We start from the raw sequence: 26,649 nt of genomic DNA, 5'->3' as shown, positions 1-26,649 counted from the left end.
CTCCAAGCCAGCCAGCCCCACCACTGTGAAGGTAGGTGCCAGATTCTCACCTGCAGATATCTCCGCTGGAAGATTCTGCTTTGGAGGTCTTGCATCTTTCTTCTGAAGCCATGGCACGGTGAACAAGGTGGAGGGAGTTAAGTCTCCTTTACTACCTGAAGCCTCCGATCTTTCCACGGATGCTGCAATATCAAGCAAAGGTGGTTTAGTAGCCATTCTTCTTGATTTGGAAGGCTCACCATACTCCACCCACAAATTCATTATAAGCCCTCAATATTATGTCCATGTACTTCATCAGGACTCTTCCTTAATTGGGCCGTTTCTCCAATGTCGCTCCACCAGGTGCCAAAAATCCTGCTGGCCAGGTTGACTCATTTTTCTATTTTGCATTCTCATTTTGTATTTCTTATGTTGTGAGCTGCCCTTGATCTTTGAAGGAAGGGTGGCATACAAATCTAATAAATAAATTTTTATACATCTTTTTCTATCTTCTCATTCATATTCCCTCTGATTTTATTCATTTGTTCTGCTTCTCTAAATACAGAGAGCACCTATAAATATAGATTTAAAATGTGTGTGTGTGTGTGTGTGTGTGTGTGTGTGTGATCTTTTCAGTCAGCTCTGTCCCATCCTTTGGTACCTCCCCCTAAACTGGCTTTGGCAATGGCCAAATTTGCATAACCCCTTCAACCCCACAACAGGAGCCCCGTGGTGAAACCCAGCTCCAAGCCAGCCAGCCCCACCACTGTGAAGGTAGGTGCCAGATTCTCACCTGCAGGTATCTCCGCTGGAAGATTCTGCTTCGGAGGTCTTGCATCTTCCTTCTGAAGCCATGGCACGGTGAACAAGGTCGAGGTGAACAAGTCCCCTTTACTACCTGAAGCCTCTGATCTTTCCACGCATGCTGCAAACCAAAGGTGGTTTAGTAGCCATTCTACTAGATTTGGAAGGTTTCTTGCTCGCTACCCACTCCGTGGCCTCCAGCAGACCTCATGTCTGGGCCTCCCTCCTGTTTGGAAGAAGAATCCTAAGGCTGTTTGGTGGGCTGCTTTTGAGCTTGGCTTCCTTGCCTCCTGCTCCCTTCTCAAGATGCCATCGCAATCCCTCTACTATGCAAGTAACTGCAGGAGGAGGCATACACAGATCCTAATCCAACCCACAAACTGGATAACTACACATTAACCTGAGGGCTTTTGCATGAAGAGAAGTGCCCTCTCTCACGTTTTAGTTTTATGTCAGGGGTTTGTACGCAGGTGCCTAACTGTTCCAAAAATTCCTACATTACAGCCGTGGCCCTAAACCTGGGTAGCTAATTTCTGGCACCCCAGAGGTTGCTGGACTTCAAGTCCCAACAGCCCTGGCCAGCAAGGCTAAAAAGCGAGGATGATGGGAGTTGCAACTGAGCATCATCAGGGGAGGCCAGCTTAACCAGCCAGCCACCCTCCCTGCCCAAATATCTTAGGTCACCAATAGTCAAGAAATCTGCTCCTTTCCTTTCAGAAAGGAACCCTTATATTCCCAAAATCTGTGCCACCTGAATTCAAGTCCCTATAGCAGTTGTATACAGATCTCCACAGCAGCCTGCTGGATTTGCTGTGCCTTTCGCTGCTCCTTTTACGGCTGATGTAGGAAATCTCCAGCCAACAAGCTTATTCTGCTCCGGCACAGACCTCAGTTTGACCTGTGACACTGTTTTCCCCAAGTCTCACCCACCAGCCTCACACCTGAAGTCCCATGCCATGGAGTGGCAGATCACCTGCTTTGTGTGCAGAAGTTCCCAGGTTCAATCCCCAGCAGCATCTCCAGATAATAATAAATAATAATAATAATAATAATAATAATAATATATTAGATTTATATACAGTGGTACCTCGGGTTACATACGCTTCAGGTTACAGACTCCGCTAACCCAGAAATAGTACCTCGGGTTAAGAACTTTGCTTCAGGATGAGAACAGAAATCGTGCTCCGGCAGCGCGGCAGCAGCGTGAGGCCCCATTAGCTAAAGTGGTGCTTCAACTTAAGAACAGTTTCAGGTTAAGAATCATAGAATCATAGAGTTGGAAGAGACCACAAGGGCCATCGAGTCCAACCCCCTGCCAAGCAGGAAACACCATCAGAGCACTCCTGACATGGTTGCCAAGCCTCTGCTTAAAGACCTCCAAAGACCTCCACCACACTCCTTGGCAGCAAATTCCACTGTCGAACAGCTCTTACTGTCGGACCTCCGGAACGAATTAAGTACTTAACCCGAGGTACCACTGTACTGCCTTTTAACAAGTGATCTCAGGATGGTTCACAAGATAAAAGGACAAATAAGTAATTAAAACAAAAACAATGAAACAACAACTATTTATTTTTTCTACCCTGCCCATCTGACTGGGTTGCCCCAGCCGCTCAGGGCAGCTTCAACAAAAATACAGCATCAAACATTAAAAGCTTCCCGATACAGGGCTGCCTTCAGAATTCCTATCTCTTTGACAAGCGACAGGAAGGTGTTCCACAGGGCAGGCACCACTACCAGGAAGTCCCTCTCCCTGTTTCCCTGTAACTCAGCAATGAGTGGACTGCCAGAAGGCCCTCGGAACTGGACCTCAGTGTCCAGGCCGAGCAACAGGGGTGAAGTCACTCCTTCAGGTATACAGGGCTGAGGCCGTTGGGCTGGCGGCGTTCCATGCCTGAAACCCTGGAGAGCTTCTGCCAGTCAATGAGGCAATATTACGCTAAATGGACCAGTGGTCTGACTCAGGATGATGCAGCTTTCACCACCAAAAGGCCCCAGGTTCAGTTCCCAGCATCTCCAAAAAGGGCTGGGAGAGACTCCCTGCCTGAAGCCACCAGTCCGTGCAGACCATTTTTTCTCAAACTTGAATTCCCAGCTGCTGTTGGACTACAACCCCCACCATCCCTGATCACTGGTCCTGCTAGCTATGGATGATGGGAGTTATAGTCCAACAACAGCTGAGAATTCAAGTTTGAGGAATAATGGTATAGAAAATACTGAGCTCAGGTTGATCCAACTTTGCCAATAGTTGAGCTCTATGCCTTTCTGTGTGCCCAAGTTATTCTTGCCCAGCTGCAGGAGGATAACATCTGGAGGCACCAGCCGCTCCCAAATCATGCATGTCCTCCTAACCCAGCCACACGACATGCAGCCTGTGACCGAGCCCAAGGTGGGATTCTCTCCCGGACGCCAGCATGCGCTTCCTTGCACACCACACAACTGTGTCCAGAAAACCTTACGTGCAGGGGCTGCAACTAAACAGAAACAAAGTCTACATGATGCCACCATGTACCCCTCTGTGTGCAGTCTATATAGCTCAGTTGGTAGGCCATGAGGCTCTTGATTTCTGGTGCATTTACAATCCTCTTCAACAGGGGTCAGCAAACCTTTTCAGCCGTGGGCCGGTCCACCGTCCCTCAGACCATGTGGTGGGCTGGACTATATTTTGAAGGAAAAAAATGAACGAATTCCTATGCCCCACAAATAACCCAGAGATGCATTTTAAATAAAAGAACACATTCTACTCATGTAAAAACACGCTGATTCCCAGACCATCCGAGGTCTGGATTGAGAAGGCGATTGGGCTGCATCCGGCCCCTGGGCCTTTGGTTGCCTACCCCTGCTCTTCAATCACCCAGACTGGTGACCTGCAAGCAAATCTCTGACTCCCCTCGTGTCCAAGCATTGTTGGACCATGTCAAGAATAGAAGATCCTGGTGCCATCCAGGTGCTGTGAATGGAATCATAGAATTGTAGAAGTCCCCAAACATTCTCTAGTCCAACCCCTGCAATGCAGGACTCCCAGCTCCCATCATCGCCGATCCTTAGCAAAATATCTAGATTTGATACTATCCACAAACTATCTGCTAAACAGCACAAAAGATTTAGAAATTCTCGCAAGCCTTTCCGTATTCAGTTACCATACTTGGAACACATGTAGCTTCCTGTTCAGCAAAACCTCAAACCACAATATAAGCAACATGTGCTCTGACACAACCCTGATCTGACTTCATTACTTCCGTTTCCTTGAGAATCACTTGCTTCTCCATCAAGCTGTATTTGAATCACAAGAGATCCATCCACAGCAATGAGAACACCTAAACAGCAATGCACCAGCTCTCCTGGCACAGCTCTTGAAGCCTCAACTAGCATTTTTCCTCACTGGCCCAAGAGCCAGCGTAGTGAAGTGGTGAGAGTGCTGGACCAGGGCCAGGGAGACCCGGGTTCAAATCCCCACTCAGCTTTAAACTCAGTGGGTGATGTTGAAGAAGAAGAAGAATTTGGATTTGATATCCTGCTTTATCACTACCCTAAGGAGTCTCAAAGCAGCTAACATTCTCCTTTCCCTTCCTCTCCCACAACAAACACTCTGTGAGGTGAGTGAGGCTGAGAGACTTCAGAGAAGTGTGACTGGCCCAAGATCACCCAGCAGCTGCATGTGGAGGAACAGAGAATCGAACTCGGTTCACCAGATTACAAGTCCACTGCTCTTAACCACTACACCACACTGGCTCTCAGGGTTGTTGTGGGGTGAAATGAGGAGGGGGAGAACCATGTATGCCACGCTGAGCTCATCAGAGGATAGAAATGTAGCCATAAATCAGTAAAATCACATACCATTGTGTATTCGGTATGCCACAAAAGGAACCAGTCGCCCGGACCAACGGATTGCAGAAAATATCCCTGCAACCTAGAAGCAACAGCACAGGTGTGTTCACCACTACCAGAGAAGCCAGCTGGATCTCAGGGCAGTCCTGAACTTGAGCAGGGATTGTGCATTATATCACCAATACAAGTCTTGACGAATATCTCCAACACAGAACAACCTCCCTCTACAGCCAGACCCACCCTCAGACCCCTTCCCGACAACTCCTCACCTGAGCAAGGAGGAACGACTCCTGGCACCACTTCCTGACTGCTCTCCTGCTTCTTTTCTTCGCTTCCTGAAGGGATACTTAACTGGGGGCTTGGGCCAGCCACACTTGGGCTTTCCCGCACACTTGAGGCCTCCTTGGAGGCTAAGGCAGCTTGCACCACCTGTGTTGCAACCAGCTGCATCATGGAGACAAGGGATGCTGGATCGATCTGCACAACGGGGGGCAAGCTTGTTCCTTGGGCGAGTCCAGCACCCACTGCGCCTCCAGGCTGCAGCAGCGACAGGGCCTGCATGACACTTTGTTCTACAAGAGGCGTCAACGACAAGCGCAACTGATCTTCACGTTGCTGGTCGCCTTGTTCCTGCGTTGCTGCCTCCTTCTTGGGAAGCTCCTGATGGCCAGGATTTGTCTGTAGCGGATGCTCAGACTTGTGTGGGAGTTCTGTCACATCAGATTTGGCTGGAGGTTGCCGGTCTCCTTGTTCCTGCGTTCCTGCCTCCATCTTGGGCAGCTCCTGATGGTCGGGATTTGTCTGCAGTCGATGTTCTGACTTGCTGGGTGGTTGTTCTGCCACATCAGATTTGGATGGAGGTTGCCGGTCTGCTTGTTCCTCCATTGCTGCCTCCATCTTGGGCAACTCCTGGTGGCCAGGGTCTGTCTGCAGCGGATGCTCTGACTTGTGTGGGAGTTCTGCCACATCAGATTTGGCTGGAGGTTGCCGGTCTCCTTGTTCCTGCGTTGCTGCCTCCATCTTGGGCAGCTCCTGGTGGCCGGGATTTGTTTGCAGTGGCTGGTCAGACTTGTTGGGTAGTTGTTCTGCCACATCAGATTTGGCTGGAGGTTTTGCCACATTAGATTTGGCTGGTCTCCTTTTTCCTCGTTTCCTTGTCCTGGTCTTCTTCCTGGTCTCCTTTTGCTGGTCTCCTTGTTCCTGAGTTGCTGCCTCTTTCTTGGGCAGCTCCTGATGGCCGAGATTTGTCTGTGGTGGATGGTCTGACTTGGGTGCGAGTTCTGCCACATCAGATTTGGATGGAGGTTGCTGGTCTCCCTGCTTCGGCGTTGCTGCCTCCTTCTTGGGCAGCTCCTGATAGTCGGGATTTGTCTGCAGTGGATGCTCCGACTTGTTGGGTGGTTGTTCTGCCACATCAGATTTGGCTGGAGGTTGCCGGTCTGCTTGTTCCTCCATTGCTACCTCCTTCTTGGGCAGCTCCTGATGGCTGGGATTTGTCAGCAGTGGATGCTCTGACTTATTGGGTGGTTGTTTTGCCACATCAGATTTGGATATAGGTTGCTGGTCTCCTTGTTCCCGCATTGCGGCCTCCTTCTTGGGCAGCTCCTGATGGCCAGGAGTTGTCTGCAGTGGATGCTCCGACTTGCTGGGTGGTTGTTCTGCCACATCAGATTTGGATGGAGGTTGCCGGTCTGCTTGTTCCTCCATTGCTGCCTCCTTCTTGGGCAGCTCCTGATGGCTGGGATTTGTCAGCACTGGATGCTCTGACTTGTTGGGTGGTTGTTTTGCCACATCAGATTTGGATATAGGTTGCTGGTCTCCTTGTTCCCGCATTGCAGCCTCCTTCTTGGGCGGCTCCTGGTGGCCAGGAGTTGTCAGCACTGGATGCTCCGACTTGCTGGGTGGTTGTTCTGCCACATCAGATTTGGCTGGAGGTTCCCTGGAGCTTCCTGCTTCTGCAGACGACGCTAAAGAGGGGGAGAAAAAGCAAGTGGCTCATTATTATTATGATGATTATTAGCAGTAGTATTGATTAAATTGGTATACCGCCCTCCATCCATACATCTCAGGGCAGTTCACAACATAAAAATACAAGATTTAAAACCCAAAAGTTACAAAATAAAAACAAGAACAAAATGGAACCAATACCCCCCCTGCAGTTCATCAACGCTCTATTACAACAACTTCAGGTCTACCTTTGGCAACAATACTGCAAGGAAGCAGCAGAATATCTCCCCTGATCCTTGGTCACTTCTGAATTTGCAAAAAGTTCTACCCTGCATAGCATGAGTGCAAGAAGATCATTGTACTAAGCAACTGTAAAAACTACAAAGTGGGTGGGGGGAAACTCCAGAGGAGTGAAATGGCTGAGATCAACCAACAACCCCTTTTGAAATGGGTTGCAGTGTCACTCACACAATCCAGTATAGGAACAAGCTTGGTCTCCTTGGCAGGCATTATACTCACGCAATGACAAAGCCAGGAAAAAAAACCCAGAACAGAACAAAGTATTCACTGAGCCAAAGCCACTGCAACACGCCTGCCATTATCACACACACACCGTAATCCTGCTTACAAAAAACCAAAGGCCAGTTAATGAAGCATCTGTAACATCCACCTTACCTGGAGATCTAGTTGATTTTCTCAGTTCTCTCTTCTGGCTAAAAGAGCTTTGAGAACTCAAGCTGGGGGAGCTTGGTCGCTCTGAAGACCTGGACCTACATCTGGGGCTCCTAGATCGTGACCGTTTGTTGTGGGGCCCAGGGCTCCTAGATCGTGACCGAGTCTGACTTGAGGCATGGCCAGGAATTGAGTGCTGTGAAGTGTTTGGGTTAGAACTGGTAGAGCATGGCATTGGAATATGTTTTTCCTTCTTGTCGTCTTCATGTCTGCAAAAGGCAGAAAAAACAGGATTTGAATGACTTCTCTTTTTCAAATGTAAAAGGAGAAATCTGATCTGCCAAGATGTTATTGTTGCAAATGGAAATGAACTAGAAATAGGAACTCTCAGGGTTGAAGCTAAAAGCATCAAAAGCCTACAGAATACGGCTGATGGGCCTGCAGCATACAATAACTAAAGGAACCCAGATGCTGGCAACAGAATGCGCAGCTTCATACCAGAAAATTATGGCTGCCACCTGCACTGGGAATGGCTACCTGCCTGCTAGTGGCTTAGCTGCAGTGCAACCCACAGCTGCTCAGCTAGCTGGCCCCTAGAGCCTTAGAACGAAGACACGAGGGCCTGCAGTCTGAGTTAAGCAGCTCCTACATGTACAGGTCAGTGACAACCAGTAACCTGGGGTGGAAAATATTGTCCCGGGGGGGGGGGGTGTTACTTTTTCTGCAGCAGTGTTTCTTGTTACATAGTTTCTAAGAAGCAGTGAATGGGGGCTAACTGCAGATACTTGGCAGTTTTACATTTTTGAGTTTTCTCTACTAAATACAATGAAGGACCAGAATTAGATCACAGGTCACTTTCTTGGGCATCAGAAAATGTCCCAGTGCAGATTACCCTCATACACAATTTCCCATTCAAAATGTCTCCAAAAACCCACACCATCGGGGACAACAGGGAATTGAGATTACTGCAGCCTGATTCTCATTACTGAGCATTCATGTTGAGATTGAAAGGTTACCTCTGTAACGAAGAGCATTCTTCTGGATTCCAGTCAGGATGCCTGTTTCAAGAAAAGCCAGCAAAACAGCTGTGTTATTCATTTGACACAGTACATGTACTCCACTCCATTATCATTCAGGCAAGTTTCTAAAACTGTCAAGTACTTCTCTCCCTTTTGTCCAAATTATTGATCTTTTGCTACTGATCTTCTGGGGATGTTTAAAGGTGATTCCATGAGGATTCCCTGACTCTTGGACCCAGATTTCCAAACGCTCCTTGGAACGAGACTCAGGTCCCAGCTCCTCCAAGAACTGGTTTGTCCTGAAGCCACACCTCATAAAACTCTGCTCATGCTCCACAGGCATCTAAAAGCCACAGAACGCAAGATGAGATGCCTCTGAGCTTCTGCCTTCTTCCCTGGCTCAGCTCCACAATCGGCCTACAGACCACTTATACAAATTCAACCAAAACACAACCTAGAGCAGGCACCGTTCCTTCAAAGGTGAGCGCCCACAACTTCCTTGGCTGAGGTTTGTGGCAAGGCATGTAAGCAATGGCTCTGCTGCTTTTAGCAAAGCCCCGAGGTTTCCAGGAAGTCGTTTTCAAACCATTTCAAATCCTCAATCTATTCCCAATAAATTAAAATGAAAGGCCTTACCGTTGGCGTAGCTCATCACATTTCTCGGAGTGTGCAGCAGTGCACACATGCAGATTCCAGCCCTACAGGGAGGGAAGGAAGAAATCAGCATGAGAAAACAAAAAAGCCTGGATGCTAGAGGAGAACAATGCGTCACCTAGTCCATCATCCCTTCTCCTGCGGCAGTCAGCCAGATGCTTCTGAGAAACCCACAGAAGGGCCCTCCTCTGCTGTTGCTACTGCTGCTTCTCCCAGCAAGCAGTATATACATTTTTGATAGAAATAAAACACTAAGTTCCACTTAGTAATATGCCCAATACCCATTGATGGAGCTTCCATCTATAAAACTGCATCATCTCGTCATTTAAGGTCCTGAGAGTCCGTGGCAATGCTCAAAACTAGCCAGGGGCCAAGCACATTTTGCACCTGGCTACCAGACACTTACAACCAAGTGGAGATGCCTGGGTGCCAGGATGGCGCCTGACGTCTCCACAACCTGGAGGTGCATGCCTGGGGATCCTGCGATCGTGATAGTCAAAGTTCTTAACCTGGCTCAAGGTTGTCACTTGAACTAGCCGGATGTTTAACTGAGAATCAATCACAGTCAGTCCATCATTTGAAAAATAAGACTTCAGATCCATCTGGCCCACAAATGGCAACTAGACATTCCATTTTGGCAACTGACACCTTGGTTTAAGGAGCCATTTGTCACCTAGCTTATATATCTGAGTTTCTACAGCAGAGTAGAAACACACTCACTTGATCTTCAATGTATGAGTTTAACACTGGACAATGTTCAATATTGTACAATGCATTTAATATTAAAATAGACAACAGCAGCTCAAAGTTAGATAAGACAAGAGTCTCCAGACATGGTGTCAGGTTTGAATCCCACCAATGTCAAATGGGCGTTCTGGACGTGGGGATTCATGATGCCCTGAGGTGGCAGAGATGTCTCCTTGGGGATTAGGGGAGGGGAGATATGCTGCAGTGATGCTGTCCAACAACATTTGGCAGTCACCATGTTGACTTCCCCAGGATAACATCAACCACTCCTCATAGCGTAAGATCTGCTTGAAAGCCAGAGTGGAAAATGCACTCATCCTGGGCTCAATACAACCGTGTGCACTTTTTTCCTGCAAAAACAAAGAACTCACTGTCATATCTGCACATTCTATTTTACACAGAGAACACACGTGTGGAAGTACTGTTGGCGACACAGCATGATAATCGTTCATCATTGACGGAGATGGAGATCCTGAAGACTGAGGCGTCAACGAAGCCGCAGGTGTTGTTGCGGATTGAGCTGCTGACGGTACACCAGGTCCTGCTGAAGGAAGGTATGATTCTGTTATGCAACACAGATGGATGCCAACGAAATTCCAGGAGAGAGGGTGCCAAGGGTAAAGGCCACCTCGAAGCTTGCTCCTACTGGATATCTCCTTCCTGCCCCCCAAAAAGATCATTTCCCATCAACTACTCTGCGCAGGGGACAGTAAGCAAATAATGCATCAGGGTCTGATCCAGCTGAACCCCTCCCATCCTCCAGGGCCATTCTGAAGATCCACAGTGGTGTAGTGGTTAGTGTAGGACACAGAGCTGGGAGACCAGGGTTCAAATCTCCACTCGGCCACAATGCCTGCAAAGTGACCTTGGGCCAGTTACTGCCTCTCGACCTAACCTATCACACAGAGCAGTTGTGAGGACAAAAAGAGAAGAGGGAGAGCCATGTACGCCCCCTCAAGGTCCCTGGATAAAAAGGTAGGATAGAAATGAAATTAATAAATAAACCAATAAATAATTCTGCCAGACATTGCCCAGTAGGCAGGATACTGATGGGATTCTATACTATGGTATCTTTTTTTGAAAAAATGTAGGTTAATGTCACCTGTAAACCGCATTGGAAGGATTTGGATCCTGAAAGGCAGGATATAAATAACTGTAACAACAAAAAACACCCCCTCCCCAAAAAACCTCCTTGCTTATAGTACCCATGGGTGTGTGAGAGGGCAAGATATCTACGGTGCTTTCCTGGAACCCCAACTGTTGTCTTTCTTCTCCACCAGTGTTTGTAAGAGCTTAAAAAGAGCCCAGCTACCTGATCACGCCAGCAGCCTATCTAGCCCAGCAGCCAGTTCTGCAGAGATCACAAGCAAGAGCAGAGCTCAGCAGCACTGCCCACTTCTGTTCTCCAGCTACTAGTATACAGATGTGCCCATCCTCCAATCCTGGAGGTTGCATCCCTCATCATAACAAGCAACCATCATAACAAGCCTTACTCTCTGAATTTGTCTAATCCACTTCTGAATTCATCCACATTGGTGGCTGTCACTGCATCATGTGGTAGAAAATGCCATAGTTTAACCCTGAAGTCTTCATGGGATTACTGGTTAGCCTGGTTTCTACACACTTACTGCCATATTCATAACTGGACTTACTTTTCATCAGGGAATCAGATCCACCATGTCCGCCAGAGGTTTCCTCTTCTTTGCCCTGAGATGAAGTGGGCAAGTGACGAGCCTTCTTGCGCTCAACGATGTCCCTCAGAATCATAGCCATGTTTTCAGGCTTCAGCTGATCATCTGAATAGTGGCCAAATTCCTCCAAATCTTTAGCAGATAAGCCAAAGTTTGAGAGAATTCTTGCAGCACTCTCTTCTGTGTAATGCCTCTGAGTATCTGCAGCATTTTCTGAAGTGGGCTGATCTGAGCTACAATTACCAGGTGGCAATGGATCATTCTCCTGACTGTTAGTGCCACATCCTTCCATCCCAGAAGATGACTTACCTGGCCCTCCAAAAGTCCTACACTGCCTTTGGTCAGGTGCATTAGGTCCTGAAGACATGCTCTCTTTAGGATCACACATATTAGGACAGGGGCCGCTCATATTTGGCTGCATATATTTTCTGCGTTTCTTTCTGGGTTGCCATGTGTCATCTGGACAAGGACCTCCGGTCCATGGGGTCATATCTCCTTCGGGTCCCCATGTGTCATCTGGACAAGGGCCTCCCATCCACGGGGGCATATCTCCTCCAGGTCCCCACGTGTCATCTGGACAAGGACCTCCGGTCCATGGGGTCATATCTCCTTCGGGTCCCCATGTGTCATCTGGACAAGGACCTCCCATCCACGGGGGCATATCTCCTCCGGGTCCCCACATGTCATCTGGACAAGGACCTCCCATCCATGGGGGCATATTTCCTCTGGGTCCCCACATGTCACCTGGGCAAGGACCTCTCATCCATGGGGGCATATTTCCTCTAGGTCCCCACCTGTAATCCCGGAAATTCCCCCCCTTCTGTTGGTTTTTCTTTTTTTTAGACTTGCCCATGGCTAATTACACCTATGACCAATTTAAGGAAGGATGAAATGTGGCAGAATGGTCAGAAGCAACAGGGTTCAACCACTGAGATCACTTGGTCTTAAACTGAACAAGCTGCAGAGGAGGACACAACAGAGGGAAATGCCAAATCTGCAGCAATTCACAGCAGACACCACCACCAAGCTGAAAGTAAAAACACAAAATGTAATCAGAAAGGAAGGAGGTGTGCGGAGGCTTTCCAGTGTACTGCACTGTGCGTCGCATGCATGACTGTTGGCTTGCTGTCCTTGAGGCCAGGGTGGCTGACCGAGAGAAATTGAGAGAGGTAGAGGGTGAGGGATGAGGCATTTGGGCATTTTACTATTGGGTTCTGAGGCCAGAATGATAGCTCCTCTGCTGTTGTGGACAATGAGGCTCCCCTAGAAGAACACCATGCTAAGGAAGAGGCAAGCAAATTTGCTCATGGCAAACAACTGAAAGTCTGCAAATTTTGATAATAAGCCCAATTTGCCTTGGGGGTTGAATAATTTTGATTGCAACTATCTCACCAGTCTCCTCTTCTCCAGACTGAACATATCCAGCTCCCTTCTCAGGATTGGTTTCCAGACCCTTGGTCATCTGGGTTGCTCTTTTCTGCACACAATCCAACTTGTTGATCACATTCTTAAACTGTGGTGCCCAGAACTGAACACAGGACTCCAAGCGTGGTCAGACCAAGGCAGAAACATGCCCTCCAACCTTTCCCTAATGAAAATAGGGATGTCCTATCCCGTAATGATAATTTTACTCTTTATACCCCATTCATCTGACTGCGTTTCCCCAGCCACTCTAGGCAGCTTCCAACATATAGAAAATATCATAATAAATCATTAACTTCCCTCTACAGGATTGCTTTCCGACAGCTCTGGGGTCAGATAACTCCATACCCTCCAACATTTCTCCCACGAAAACAGGGACATCCTAAGGGGAAATGGGACATTCCGGGATCATATCAGAAACTGGGATGGCTTCTGGAAAACAGGGACACCTGGAGGGTCTGTAGTAGTAGTAGTAGCAACAACAAAACAATAAATAACAATAACAACAAGGCAGCCCTGTTTAGGGAAGCTCTTAATATTTGACTAATTATTGTACAGTATTTTAATATTTTGTTAGAAGCCGCCCATAGTGGCTGGGGAAACCCAGCCAGATGGGCGGGGCATAAATAAATACATTATATTATTATTATTATTATTATTACACCAGGTACACCCCTCTCCCCTCCCAGGGGAGCCTCCATTCCGGCTTCTGCCTGGCAACTGGAAAGGCCTACCCTGGGCAGCCGGTCAGGGCCCGCTCTTTCCCTCCCTGAGGACTAGAAGCCCCGCAGGCAGAGGACGAAGAGTTCTCCCGCCAAGGCGGCGAGCGGGGGAAGGAGAACGAGGCCTCTTCAGGCGCGGAGCCTCCCTCCCCGGCCGCCCTCATCCTCGGCCGCCATCTTGCGCCGCTTACCTCAGCCGAGGCCTCTTTCCGCCGCCGCCTCAACCGCCCTCGGAGCGCCACGCGCAGGCGCGGAGAGGGGTGTACTGCGCGTGCGCGGCGGGCCCCTGGCTGCGGATTGGCTAGTGGGCAGAGGGGGCGGGGCCGGACAAATGCGCTCGCGCTCGCTCGGTCTCTCTCCGGCACATCTGGAGAAGGGCGCATGCGCGCTCCGCGTCTCCTTCCTGCGCGTGCGCTCTCGGCGCCGCTGCCCCTGCTCCTGACTGGTGGAGCCTCCATAGGCGGAGGCAGTCTACCCCCGGGAGCCGGATGGCGGCGTCTGCGAGAAAGGGGTCGGGGCGGCCGCTTGATTCGGCAGGGCTCTTCGTACGAGAGGCTGTTGGCGGCCATGGGGTATTCGAGGGTTGGTGGGTGAAATATACTCAGAGTCGGAAAGTGATTTCATGCTCTTTATCCAGCTCATAGTGGTGAGGAGGAATGAATGAAAGTCCCCTCAAAGCATCTGCTTTATATACATTATTTACACAATGGGCTGCACATGATTGGCTAATTCCGGAATTCTACTGTAAGCCAATCAAGTTGTGGATTCACTTCTATCTGGAGCATGATTGGGTGGTTCCTGCCAACCAATCATACTGCTGCCTTGTTCTAGGACCAATCAGACTGCTGCATTCTGAATCCTATTGTTCTAGGACCAATCAGACTGCTGCCTTTTGGATCCTATTGTTCTAGGACCAATCAGACTGCTGCAGTTTGGATCCTATTCAACTCAGTACATAACAGTGGGTTTGGGACCTGGAAGAGACCTGGGTTCGAATCCCGCCGCACTCGGCCAGCCACCGCCCCTCAGCCCAAGCTACCTCACCAGCGTTTTTGTTGAAAAAAATACCTGAAGGAGCGTCTCCACCCCCATCGTTCTGCCCGGACACTGAGGTCCAGCTCCGAGGGCATTCTGGCGGTTCCCTCACTGCGAAAAGCCAGGTTAAAGGGAACCAGGCAGAGGGCCTTCTCGGTGGTGACTCCGGCCCTGTGGAACGCCCTCCCACCAGATGTCAAGGAAATAAACAACTACCTGACTTTTAGAAGACATCTGAAGGCAGCCCTGTTTAGGGAAGCTTTTAATGTTTTATGTTTTACCATGTTTACTTGTACCCCACCCATCTGACTGGGTTGCCACAGATTACAGTAGAAATAGCATGGCCTCAGCCCTTTCATTAAAAGCAGTCAGTTCCCAAAAGCTTGTTGGAACAAAAAGTTCTTAACCTGCCTGTCTAACCTCTTTAGGCAGGAAGTTCCAAAGTCTGGGAGTAGCCACCAAGAAGGCCCCCTCTTAATTAATTAACAAGATTTATAATCCATTTTACTGTCCCAGTATCAGGCACTCGTGCCTTACAACATGATCCAAAAAAAACACCAAAGTCATTACACAACAAGTTGGGTTTTTTTTAATGACTTTCTTTGGAACTGCTTTACTTGTTTTGCCTGATTATGTTGTTGGTACCTGTCTGGAGAGCTTGTGGTGAAGAAAGATCTTAGGGTAAGAAATCCTATAAATAAAATCCAGCAACCACCACATTGTTTCCTATATCTGTTTGTTGATTCACTTTAATTTATGGCCTAGTGGTTTAGGAATTACGATTCATGACATTTACACATTACAGAATTTGCATTGAGCTATATGTAACCTTGAGCTATATGTAACAAACTGCGGGAGGCAGTGGAAGACAGGAGTGCCTGGCGTGCTCTGGTCCATGGGGTCACGAAGAGTCGGACACGACTAAACGACTAAACAACAACAACATATGTAACCTGCCCCGGAACCACATGCTAAGGGTGAGCTCCAAATGCCTGAAAATAAACCAACACGGGAAGCTGCAGATAACCTAAAGGACTCAGCTATGTAGCTGCAAATGAAACGTTTTAAGTGTGTTGTAAAGTGCAACATGGGACGCAGGTGGTGCTGTGGGCTAAACCTAGGGCTTGCAGATCAGGATGAGCTCCCATTGCTCGGTCCCTGCTCCTGCCCACCCAGCAGTTTGAAAGCATTTCAAAGTGCAAGTAGATAAATAGGTACCACTCCGCTGCTCTGGTTCGCCAGAAGCGGCTTCGTCCTGCTGGCCACATGACCCGGAAACTGTCTGCAGACAAACGCCGGCTCCCTTGGCCAATAGAGCAAGATGAGTGCGCAACCCCAGACTGGACCTAACGGTCAGGGGGTACCTTTACAGTGCAACATAAAAAATGACACTAGATGGCAAAAGTGAGCTATAGCAAATTCAATGTATTTTTTTCAATGTATTTTTCATATTTTTTTTTAAGCAATTTCACAGCTGTCCTGGGACACCAACTCCCGGATGGAAGAGAGGTACCGGTGGCATACTTTTCCCAGACCCTCAACGCAACCGAGCGGAACTACTCGCAAATCGACAAGGAGGGTCTGGCAATCGTGAAGGGAGTAAAAAAATTCCATGATTTCTTGTACGGGCGGCCCTTCACCGTGGTGACTGACCACAAGCCGTTGCTTGGCTTGTTTGCCCCCGAAAAGCAGACCCCCCAAGTGCTGTCTCCTCGCGTCCTCAGGTGGTCAATTTTCCTTGCCAGCTACCAGTATGCACTGATTCACCGCCCTGGGAAGGCGATGGGCCATGCGGACGCCCTTAGCAGGCTACCACTACCGGAAACAGGCCCCGACCCAGCACCTGCACAAGAGGTTATGAGCCTGGAGCTGCTTCCCGACCGCCCCATTCAGGCACAAGAAGTTGCACACGATTCCAAGAAAGATAGGGTCATCTCCCGGGTCCTGGCCTGGGTGTGGAGGGGATGGCCCAGCAGCAGCCCCGGGCCAGAATTCGCCAGCTACACAACCCGCAAACATGAACTGTCGGCCCACAAGGGGTGCCTGTTATGGGGAAGCAGGGTTGTTGTTCCCCAGCCCCTCCGCAAAAGGGTCCTCACAGCCCTACACGAGACACACCCAGGGGTAGTAAGAATGGAGGCCCTTGCCAGGAGTTATGTGTGGTGGCCGGGGATTGACGGAGAGATAGAGGCCTGGGTCAAACACTGCCAGGCCTGCCAAGAATCCCGCCCAGATCCCCCAAGGGCCCCAGTCCAGTCATGGGAGTCCACCCGAGCACCATGGTCACGCCTGCATGTGGACTTCGCTGGCCCCTTTCAGGGGAAAACATTCTTCATAGTGGTGGACTCCTACACCAAATGGCTGGAAGTCGCACTGGTACCGTCCACTTCCACGTCCGCAGCCATCCGGGTACTACGCAGGCTGTTTGCAACCCACGGGCTCCCTGACACTCTCGTCTCAGACAACGGGACTGCATTCACAGCGCAGAACGCCATCCGCCACATCCGTTCGGCGCCATTCCACCCTGCCACCAATGGCCAAGCAGAACGCATGGTGCGGACCACCAAGGACACCCTTCGCCGCATGACGCAAGGGGATTGGGAGTACCGCCTTGCCACATTCCTTCTAGCACAGCACAGCACCTCCAGCTCAACGACTGGCCGGAGCCCCGCTGAACTACTAATGGGTTGGCGCCTTGCAATCAGATTGGACCGCCTTCACCCCGATAGAGCTCAGGATGAGGTAGTGGTGGGGGAAGGCAGGAACCCCCGGACCTTCGAGGCCCAGGACCCAGTGTACGCAAAGAATTTTGGGGCAGGCCTTGCATGGGTACCCGCCACAGTCACCAGGGTCACTGGCCCCGTGTCGTACGAGGTGCTAACAGATGGGGGGCAATGCTGGCGTCACCACTGCGACCAGATACGGCGACGATTCCCGGGAGAAAACCAGGAGGAGGAGGACAGGTCAGAGGAGTCCCAAGGGAACAGTGGGGCAGTGAGGCCCATAGAGCAGCAGGGGCAAGCAGGAGAGGCAGAATCAGTAAATACAGAGAGGACCCGTGAGGCCGAAAGGACACCGGAACCAGAACCACGACTGAGCGAGCTGGTTGCGCCAGACCAAACAGCCCCATCACAGCCAGCATCCTTGGAACACGAGCCAGAACCTGAACCCCGGACCAGGGAACACCCCAGGCCGCAACGCACACGTAGGCCGCCGGCATACCTTGAGGACTATGAATGCAACCTTCTGGGCAGGACTGGAACTTAGAGGGGAGGGGTGTTATGTACTGAGTTGAATAGGATCCAAACTGCAGCAGTCTGATTGGTCCTAGAACAATAGGATCCAAAAGGCAGCAGTCTGATTGGTACTAGAACAATAGGATTCAGAATGCAGCAGTCTGATTGGTACTAGAACAAGGCAGCAGTATGATTGGTTGGCAGGAACCACCCAATCATGCTCCAGATAGAAGTGAAACCACAACCTGATTGGCTTACAGTAGAATTCCGGAATTAGCCAATCATGTGCAGCCCATTGTGTAAATAATTTATATAAAGCAGATACCTTGAGGGGACATTCATTCCTCCTCACCACTATGAGCTGAATAAAGAGCATGAAATCACTTTGCGACTCTGAGTATATTTCACCCAGCCTTGGACCATTTATGGCCAGCACTTTAGTCCCAGAAAAATACAGCAGCCGAGACCAACATCCCTTGCAGCTCACCATTCTCCAGCTAAAGTTTCCGAACACACCTCAGAAAGTGTGCAGCACATTAAAGTCATCCAACCATGATGCAACTCCTATGTGGGGAACCTTTGGCCCTCCAGAGGTGGGGGATAAATTTGCCTTCTATAACCAATGTGCTTAACTCTAATGCACGAAGGGATTAAGACCATAGGGCAAGCAGTCCTGCCAGGTATGGCTAGGTCACATTCCCTCACCTTAGAAGGGTGACCAAATTCTTTGTTCTCCCACCATGTGAATGCTACCAGTCAGGAGGTCTGTGCTGAATGCTCCAAGCTTCAACCGCATGGCTTAAACAAGCCATCTTTGTGATTCTATAAAATAATCTAGAGGCGTTTACCCTTTTGAAACTTAAGTTATACTGCCTGCATTTTCTTGCTGCTGTTTGGAAAATCAGGTCTGCAAAATTCACACAGACAGATTGCATTTTTAGCAGGTTTGTATGCTGTTTTTCCACCACGGTCCTCAAAGCTGCTCATAATGTCTGCCATCGTCATCCCACCAGACACTGGAGTTCATCTCCAGAGCTTTTTCCGGGAGGAAGGACAGGATAAAAACAATAAATAAACAGCTGAACGATGAGCAGCTTTTGGCTTGTTCTTGCCTTGAAATCTTCCTGTTCCAGTTGGTCATTACAGATATTCTGTAGCTGAGAAATACAAAAGTGTTTGCTCTGGTTGAAGGAGCGTCTCCACCCCCATCGTTCAGCCCGGACACTGAGATCCAGCGCCGAGGGCCTTCTGGCAGTTCCCTCACTGCGAGAAGTGAGGCTACAAGGAACCAGACAGAGGGCCTTCTCGGTAGTGGCGCCTGCCCTGTGGAACGCCCTCCCATCAGATGTCAAAGCGATAAATAACTACCTGACATTCAGAAGACATCTTAAGGCAGCCCTGTTCAGGGAAGTTTTTAATATGTAACGCTGTATTGTTTTTAACACTTGATTGGAAGCCGCCCAGAGTGGCTGGAGAAACTCAGCCAGATGGGCGGGGTATAAATAATAATAATAATAATAATAATAATAATAATAATAATTATTATTATTATTATTATTATTATTATCCTCTGCCCTCCCTGGTCCCTTTTCCTTTTGTGACATGGGTCAGATGGAGAGGGATAGAGTATTTGCTTGGCTCAGGGGTGGGGTTAAAACAAGAGCAGCCCCGTTTTAAATAAAAACTTATAAACACAGCAGATGCACGCAAAGCCACAGGCCAGAAGTCCAGATAGAAATCCCCCCCCCAGTGGATGCAGCCGCAGCAAACGAAGAAGGCATTGTTCTCTGCGCTCCCCCCCCCGCTGCGTCCATGGTTCAGTCCGCAGAGGCCTTCTCGGATTGGCTGAGTCCCAACTTTGAGCGGCAGGCACTTCGTCCAATCCACGTGGTTCGGGTCGGCCAAGAGCCCAATCGCCGTCGCGCGCTGCCTCCCCACGTGGGGGACGCCTCCCGCCCGCCGCCTTTCGGAGCCGAGGGGCGGGGACGGAGGGCGGGCTTACGAGGAAAAGCCCTCGGCCAATCAGCGCTCGAGTGCTCGACGGGGGCCTCGCCGCCTTTGAGCGGAAAGCGAGCCAAAGCGAGGGTAGGCGGGTGGGAAACGCTCCAAGAGAGATGGACGGGGGCGGCTGGCCAATGGGCGCCTAGAGGAAAGCGGGGAAGGCGCGACGTCGCGGAGAGCGGCCAATGGGAGCTCGGCTCGGCGGAGCGGCCGTCCCCTTCCCCCGTCGCGGGCCGCCGAGCGTGGGCGGGGCGGAGGTGAGTGGCAGGCGGCGCGGCCAATGGCGGGGGGCAGGCCTCGCGCGCGGCGTGTCTGAGGGAGAGCGAGGAGAAGAGCGAGCGCGGAGAAGCGAGGGCCGGAGGAGGCGGCGGCGACGGCGGCGGCTGAGGAAGCGGCCGGGGCAGGCGGGCAGCGCGCGGAGAGCGGCCCTGCGGGGCCCACGCCAGGTACGGCGAGAGGGAGGGCGGGGGAGGCTGCGCGGCGCCCCCCTCAGGCTCGGGCCTTCGAGGAAGACCCTCCTCAGCCCCGGCGGGTCCCAGGGGTTCCCCTCGGACGGACGCGCACTAAGGGCCGGGGGCGCGCGGGCTGACGGGGGCGGGGGGAGCCCAGAGGTTGCGTGGGGGCTCCTTTCCATTCTTCTCCTCTGGGCCCGGAGGGGCGACATTACCCGCCCCCCCAGCCCGTTGGCCAGCTGACCTGTCAATCTTCACCTCACCCGCCCCCCCCTACAAAAGCCCCCCCCCGTCCTCTGCTGGGATCTCGGGAAAGCGGGGGGGGGGCGCCTCTTCTCGCCCACCCGGAGGGGGCTCGGCTCGGCTGTGGCTTCAGGACTTAGACCCCCCATATAACATAGTTGAGGGGCGCCCCCCTCCCCAGGTTGTCGTGCATTGCCATTCAAATGGTGCGCACGCGCGGCGTCTTGCGATCGATTATGCGGGACAGGTGTCCCCCCCCAATGTTTTATTCGAGTGGGGGCCCCGCTGTTTCGAGCGTCCCCCCTCCCCGCCATTACTTCGCCCACGCGCTTGGATGCAGAGAAAGACCCAGGGAGCTGCTCTGCTCTGCCCAGTAGGGATGCTGTCCGTGGGGAGGGGGCGGTTCAGGTCTGGCCCTTCCTTCTGCCGGATGGAGGCGACCCAGGGCTTGGACGCCCCCCAGCAGATGGTGGTCAGGCTTGGAGGAGCCTTTTGGGTCAGGGTTCCCCTTGCTGGGCTTGCACTTCCCATCAGCTGAATCCTCCCATCTTGGAATAACAAAACAAAACAAATAAACAAATTCCTTCCAGTAGCACCTTAGAGACCAACTAAGTTAGTTACTGATATGAGCTTTCGTGTGCATGCATGCTTCTGAAGAAGAAAGCTTATACCAATAACTAACTTAGTTGGTCTTTGCGGATCTGCCATTCTTTCAGGGCAGGGGTGCATTCCACTTCTCCTTGCTGCTGTTGGGTGCAGTTCTTTGCTTCTTCATGAGATGGGTGGACTTGATGGAATCCAGGTTCTCGTTTCCTCTGATATCATGCCCCTCTGGAAGCCAGCACAGATCCTTTGTGAATGAGGACTATGGAAGAGCTGCATGTCTGGAGTCAGCACAGTTCCCTGAGCTTTTGTGACTGGCATGCATTTCACATGTTAGTGTTTGCCAGCAAGCCCCAGTCTGAGGGGTGGGGTCAGGTGCTGTGGCATGAGCTGGGAGAGGCTTAGCCTCTGTTTTGGTGCCTGGCACCAGCTTGGATGCTGCCGCTTCTGGGAGGGGATACCCATATCCAATTAGGAACCAGTCCTTGCGCAGCCTGACACTTGCCAAGCCAGAAAAACTTGTACTTTGTTCAGCACGCGCCGAAGGGGCCGCTGAGCAAAGCATGTGTGTCAGACAGGTTTGCAAGGGCAAGCCACAACAGTGTGGGAACGCTGGCGGCTTCTGGGCCTGTCCAGAAATAAGAGGTGGGGAAAGCATTGAAAATTCTGGGCTTCAGAATTTCCAGAGCAAAGATTATTGGAATAAGCAGTGCTCATCTGACTAGCTTGTGTTAATATCCTTCAGTCACCCATTTGGATTTTGCAGATTTGACAAGGGCCAGGATAAACACTATATTTTTCTTAGATCAGGGCCTAATGATGGAGTTTCTAGCCTTGATGAAGTCTGAGTGGAGCATTTAAGTTACCTAGCTCTTGTCTGTTTCAAGTGGGACAGGTGTATGAGACCTTTCTAGTCGTGCTTCTGATGCAGTAGCAGGAGATGGTTTTGCTCCCTAATTATTCTTTTGCAGCCTTCATCATGAAATCTCACAGGAGAATTTCGTGTTTTTTAGATTTGCTTTTTATTAGTCCAGCAAAACTTGTTTTTTAAGGAGATGCTGTTTTTACAGAACAAGTTACTGCAGCAAACTGAATAAATAAAAAAATTGCAGCAAACTGAGCAGCTGCTGAGATGCAAAGGGATTTTAAAATGAAGCAACTTTCGTGCCAGTATACAGTGACTGACAATCTTTTGGTCATCAGCTGTATCAGACCTGTCAAATAACCTTTTTCTTTGGGGCCACTTCTTGCTACAGTATCTTGTAAGTATATTCAATTCAATTGATTGCCTTCCAGAGAGCATGTTTCAGGTCATAGACTTAATTGTCAGTATATTGTTATAATTTGCCCTGGGACCTTATGGTGAAGTGTGGGGAGGAGATCGTGTAAACATATAGCTATATAAATGCATATGTAGATACATGATGAGTAAGAGAAGAGGAGGCTGTTTGAGCCAGAGCAGCATAGCAGAGGCCATTGAGCTGGTTCAGACGTCACAATAAACCATGGATTATGGTGACAGGAAGGGGTTGAGCAAGCCTTGGGATTTGTGTGCTCCTTTTCCTCCTCTGGTGCAGACACAAGGAGGAAAACAGAGCTCCGATTTTGCATTAATCACAGTTCAGCATTGTGTCGAAATCCTGCACTCTGGTCAATATTAGCCATGGTTTGTTTGAAACAACCTTCAAACCATGGGTTGTGAAGTTGACTTGTTTCAAACAATAGCTAAGTTTAATTACAGCTTTCAGGTTTGGCTGCAATGTGAAATTGCAGTTAATTAAGAACAGAAGTAAAAGCTTTTTATTTCTCAGGTGGGGTGGGGGCAGATGGGGGAGCATGCAGTTTGTTACTGCCATAATAAACATTGGTTTCTCCTAGGACTGGGGGAAGCACATGTGCTTCTCCAGATGCTGTTGAATTACCACTCCCATCAGCCCAAACCTGCATGTCTGGTGGTCAGGGGAGATATATTCCAACCACAAATTCCTCATTCCTGATTTATCATGACATCTGAATAGAATTGGGTCAAGGGGGTCAGAGTGGAGTAGTGGGTTGGGAGATATAAGCAGCAGTAGTCTAGCCAGGCCAGAGGGTTGGTGTCAGAGCCTAGCTGTAGGTGGCCATCAGGTACAACCCAGGCAGGTGCACTAGGAAGTCTCTTGCTGCCTAGGCAAAGTCCCAACTCGAACAGGGAGCCATTACATCCCTTCCCGTTGAGGAAGGTCTGTGGTCAGGTGGTGGTGGTAGTCACTCCTGTTACCTGACCTTTTTCTACCAAGGGAGACCCTCTTTGGAGAGTCTGTGTCTCTAGTGGCTCACGGTGTGGGCAGCTCTGCACTGTCCTCTAGGATCCCAGCAACTAAACAGGTAGAAAAGGGGAAGATGGGATTCACGGATGAGGAATGTAAGCAGATCGGCAAGAGGAGATGCTGCAAAGGGACAGGCCAGTGTGGCAGAAGGCCTTCCACCCTCCTTCCATCTGCTTGCCCTTGGGGTGGGCACTGCTGCCTCTGCCATCTGCCCTTAGTTTTTGTTCTAGTCGGATGCTTCTCTGACTTTTAGGAGGCTTGGAGTGGCCGTGTTGGAGAAGTCTTGACCTACAACTTTGGTCAACTTTGTCTTTTCAGATGCCTATCTCTTTCCACCTCCATGCCCCCCCCTTTTAGCCCCATTGTTCTACATAGCTGACAAGGAGTGGCTCAAAGCCAGAGGAGGCTGTGCTGATTCACAGTGGCGAATGCAGTCATGCCCCACAGCTGTAGTCCAAGCAGCTGGTGCTCCCACTGTTGTGTCACAGCTTCTAAGAGGGGAATGCAGGAAAGCTGCTGGTTCTGTGCATGGCCGCACATCTTGCTGACCACGGATGTGGAACTATCTGGAACCTCCCCTCAATCCCTGGGGAATTGCACCAGTGGGCATGAATCTAATCCCAATGAGCTCTTCCCCATTCCATGAGATGTTGGAAATATTCTTGGTCTTTTGCATCCTTCCCTGGACTTCCTTGCTGGGCTGTGGTGATCTGGCACTGTCCAAACATTTGCCATTTTGGACTTTGGCCAAGCAGAGCATTAGAGCTTTTTGAGGAGTGGGGTAGAGATCTGTTCATGGTAATGAGCCCTCTTTCATTCTAGCCCTATGTGGGGAGGAAGAAGGCCTTATTTAGTCGGTCTCTTATTTGATCCTATAAGTGTAAAACTGGGTTGGTCCAATACTGCAGGAGAACTTTGGTTATACACTTGAAGACTGCCTTTCCTACTTTCCCCCTCAGTCTCTTAAGATGAGTAGCAAAATGGGGCAGTGTCATTTGCTGGGCTTCTTAAAGGAAGAGTGGGCTAGCACTGTAATAATTGAGAAATGGATGCCATTCCCTGTTGCTTCTGTGTGCCAAGATCAAACGGCAAAGAAGAAGGAATTCATCCCCACATCAGTCAAGCTCTCCCCCCCCCCCCCCAGACTGTCAGAAGAGCGGTCACTTCAAAAGAACTGCAATATCACTTTTGCTTAGGCCAGGTTTCATGACCATTCTTCTACATGGAGTTACCTGGTGTCAAATTATAGTTCGTTTGTTCTATCAAGCTGCCCCAGGCCCCACCTTTTCTGTGAAGCCTCTAGCAGATTTTCTGCATCCTTGAGCTTCCTCTCCTTGGGGTGTGAGCACATTGCTGGCTAGGGCTGATGGGAGTCGTAGTCTAAGATGTTTGGAAGGCACCTTGTTGGAGAAGGCTGCCCCAGAGAGCGATTTGATTCAGCATGCTAATTTTACTTGTTTTTGGTGAACAAAGCTAAAAACTGGCCTAATGTTGCATTTGCAATTGGCGTCCGTCCAATGACCATGCTGATGACCTGATGATGTGCATCCTGCCCCACTAACTAAACAAATAAACCAGGGGGAATCTTCCACCCCAACTTATGTCTGGTTGCATCTCCTCCCTCTGCTGTTTCTCCACTGCGGAAACTTTCGAGCTCTCTTCAGCCGGTCCACTGGTGTCTGTGGACTTCTTGATTTGGTCACCACTGGTGCCTCAGTTGTAGCCACTGTGAGGTTTGATCATGCTATGCATGTGCTCTTTTTATTGAAACAAAATGTACCCACCAAATAGAAGTAAGCTCGGTGGTCCTTGTAGGCGTCTATGTTCGTTGAAGCGGATGGCTATTTTGCCCTGTTCTATTTCCCCAGAGTATAGAGGCAGACTGTTGTGAGTGCAGGGTTGGCTGGCCTGTCAGTTGAGCTCCCTTACCTTCTCCATTGGGGGCAGGTCTTGGGCGCCTCTGCTTGGTGCGTAGCCACCCCCCCCCCCCCCGCAACTGAGCCTATTCCTTTGCATGTCCCCAGGACTCACTCCCTGCCTCTTCTTCAGGTTTCACAGGAAAACATGTATCAACACGGCTGGATATTGTTACGGGAACATCCCGGCGAGCAGCTGCCTCTTCCTTGGCTGAACTCTGCAAATTCTCTCTCCCAGGCCGAGGAAAGTGATGGAGGCAGCCGGTGCATTCCAGCCACCTGGCCCTGTTGCTCCTGGGCATGGGGAGGGGGGGTTACCAGCATGCAGAGCCTATTCTCTCGTAGCATTGTGTGGTGCTTCTCAAAGCCCTGGTTCTGGGAATCGTGGGCAGTGGGGAGGCTCGACACATCTTCCAAGGCAGTCGGATTGGGAAGTAGTAGCTGAAATGGTCTGGCTTGATACAAGCCCTGCTTCACTTTCTCCTGCTTTCCCACATTAGTACATGTAAATATTGAGCCTGTTATCAGTGGCTGGTGACTTCCTGCGTTTAGCTGTCGTATAGCAAGCCTCATAGCTTAGTGTTGACAACACTGACTGGCAGCAGCTCTCCAGGGTTTTAGGCCAGGGTCCCTCCTGAGACACAGGGGATTGAATTTCAGCCCTTCTGCATGCCAAGCAGATGCTCTGCCAATAAGCTGCTCCTCTTTTCTAAAAGCACGTTTCCCTTTCCCTCTGGCTGAATCTGCTATTTGTTTATACTCTCCATAGGAAGAGGCTTCACGGACTGCTCTCTCAGGCCTGCCTTGGCCACTTCCTAGACATCTCTCTGTTTGGCTTGCCATCTGCTTCTTTTCCTCCTGAGGTGACCTCTTCCTGTGTCTGCCGGGGGGGGGGGCACCCACGTAAGCTCCTGCCACAACAGATTTGTTAATCTTTAAGCAGTCACAGGGCTTGGTGTTTTCTTGCCACAAGGGAATGATGCTGCTTCCCGTCTGGAACTTGTTCCCCATTCTGTGTGGTGCTCTGAATGCAGAGGTGTGCTTGGCTTCACAAGGACCAGAGTGATCCATTAAACCGGGGGGAGGACCCTGCGGCCATCAAGATGGTGTTGGGCTACATCTCCCACCATCCCTGATGTTTAGCCATGCTGGCTGAAGCTGATGGGAACTGGAGTCCAATACCATATAGAGCGTGTCAGGGTCTCCTTGTCTCTATTAAATATGCTGCAGATGACCAGGTCAGCCCCAGAACTTTGACCCTGTGAACATCTGCCTGCCCCATTGACCTCCTGCTTGTATTGGCAGTATTGCCTCTGTGAGGGCTGGATCAAACCTTCTGTCAAGAATGCTGTGTAGTTGCTCCGTCTGG

At 50.2% G+C, this 26,649-nt stretch overlaps 2 protein-coding genes across 18 annotated transcripts in view; one reads left to right on the top strand and one right to left on the bottom strand.

Moving 5' to 3' along the window:
* Positions 1 to 13,767, bottom strand: part of LOC310770601 (uncharacterized protein) — a 44,216-nt gene extending 30,449 nt beyond the window's left edge. For 7 of the 16 annotated variants that reach the window (XM_083631604.1, XM_083631595.1, XM_083631601.1 and 4 more), the window contains exons 1-9: positions 13,677 to 13,767; positions 11,303 to 12,368; positions 10,022 to 10,194; positions 8,886 to 8,947; positions 8,247 to 8,288; positions 7,234 to 7,499; positions 4,881 to 6,578; positions 773 to 904; positions 51 to 182 (exon numbers count right to left, since the gene is read on the bottom strand). In XM_083631604.1, the coding sequence (XP_083487730.1) occupies positions 51 to 182; positions 773 to 904; positions 4,881 to 6,578; positions 7,234 to 7,499; positions 8,247 to 8,288; positions 8,886 to 8,947; positions 10,022 to 10,194; positions 11,303 to 12,194 (3,397 nt within the window). In that variant the 5' untranslated portion in view covers positions 12,195 to 12,368; positions 13,677 to 13,767. Of the gene's footprint in view, positions 1 to 50; positions 235 to 743; positions 905 to 4,880; positions 6,579 to 7,233; positions 7,500 to 8,246; positions 8,289 to 8,885; positions 8,948 to 10,021; positions 10,195 to 11,302; positions 12,369 to 13,676 lie in introns of all 16 variants that reach the window. The other 9 variants (XM_083631607.1, XM_083631605.1, XM_083631606.1 and 6 more) reach the window with 4 other exon arrangements.
* Positions 13,768 to 19,761: 5,994 nt separating this feature from the next.
* Positions 19,762 to 26,649, top strand: part of PAIP2B (poly(A) binding protein interacting protein 2B) — a 32,514-nt gene continuing 25,626 nt past the window's right edge. Inside the window, exon 1 of one of the 2 annotated variants that reach the window (XM_083572013.1) lies at positions 19,762 to 20,014. The gene's annotated coding sequence lies outside the window, so the exon portion shown is untranslated. Of the gene's footprint in view, positions 20,204 to 26,649 lie in introns of both variants that reach the window. The other variant, XM_083572011.1, reaches the window with a different exon arrangement.

Source organism: Podarcis filfolensis (genome assembly GCF_964270895.1).
Source record: "Podarcis filfolensis genome assembly, chromosome: 9".
Lineage (NCBI taxonomy): Eukaryota > Metazoa > Chordata > Lepidosauria > Squamata > Lacertidae > Podarcis > Podarcis filfolensis.
The sequence above is the reverse complement of the archived record's forward strand: the minus strand, read 5'-3'. Positions and strand labels throughout refer to the sequence as shown.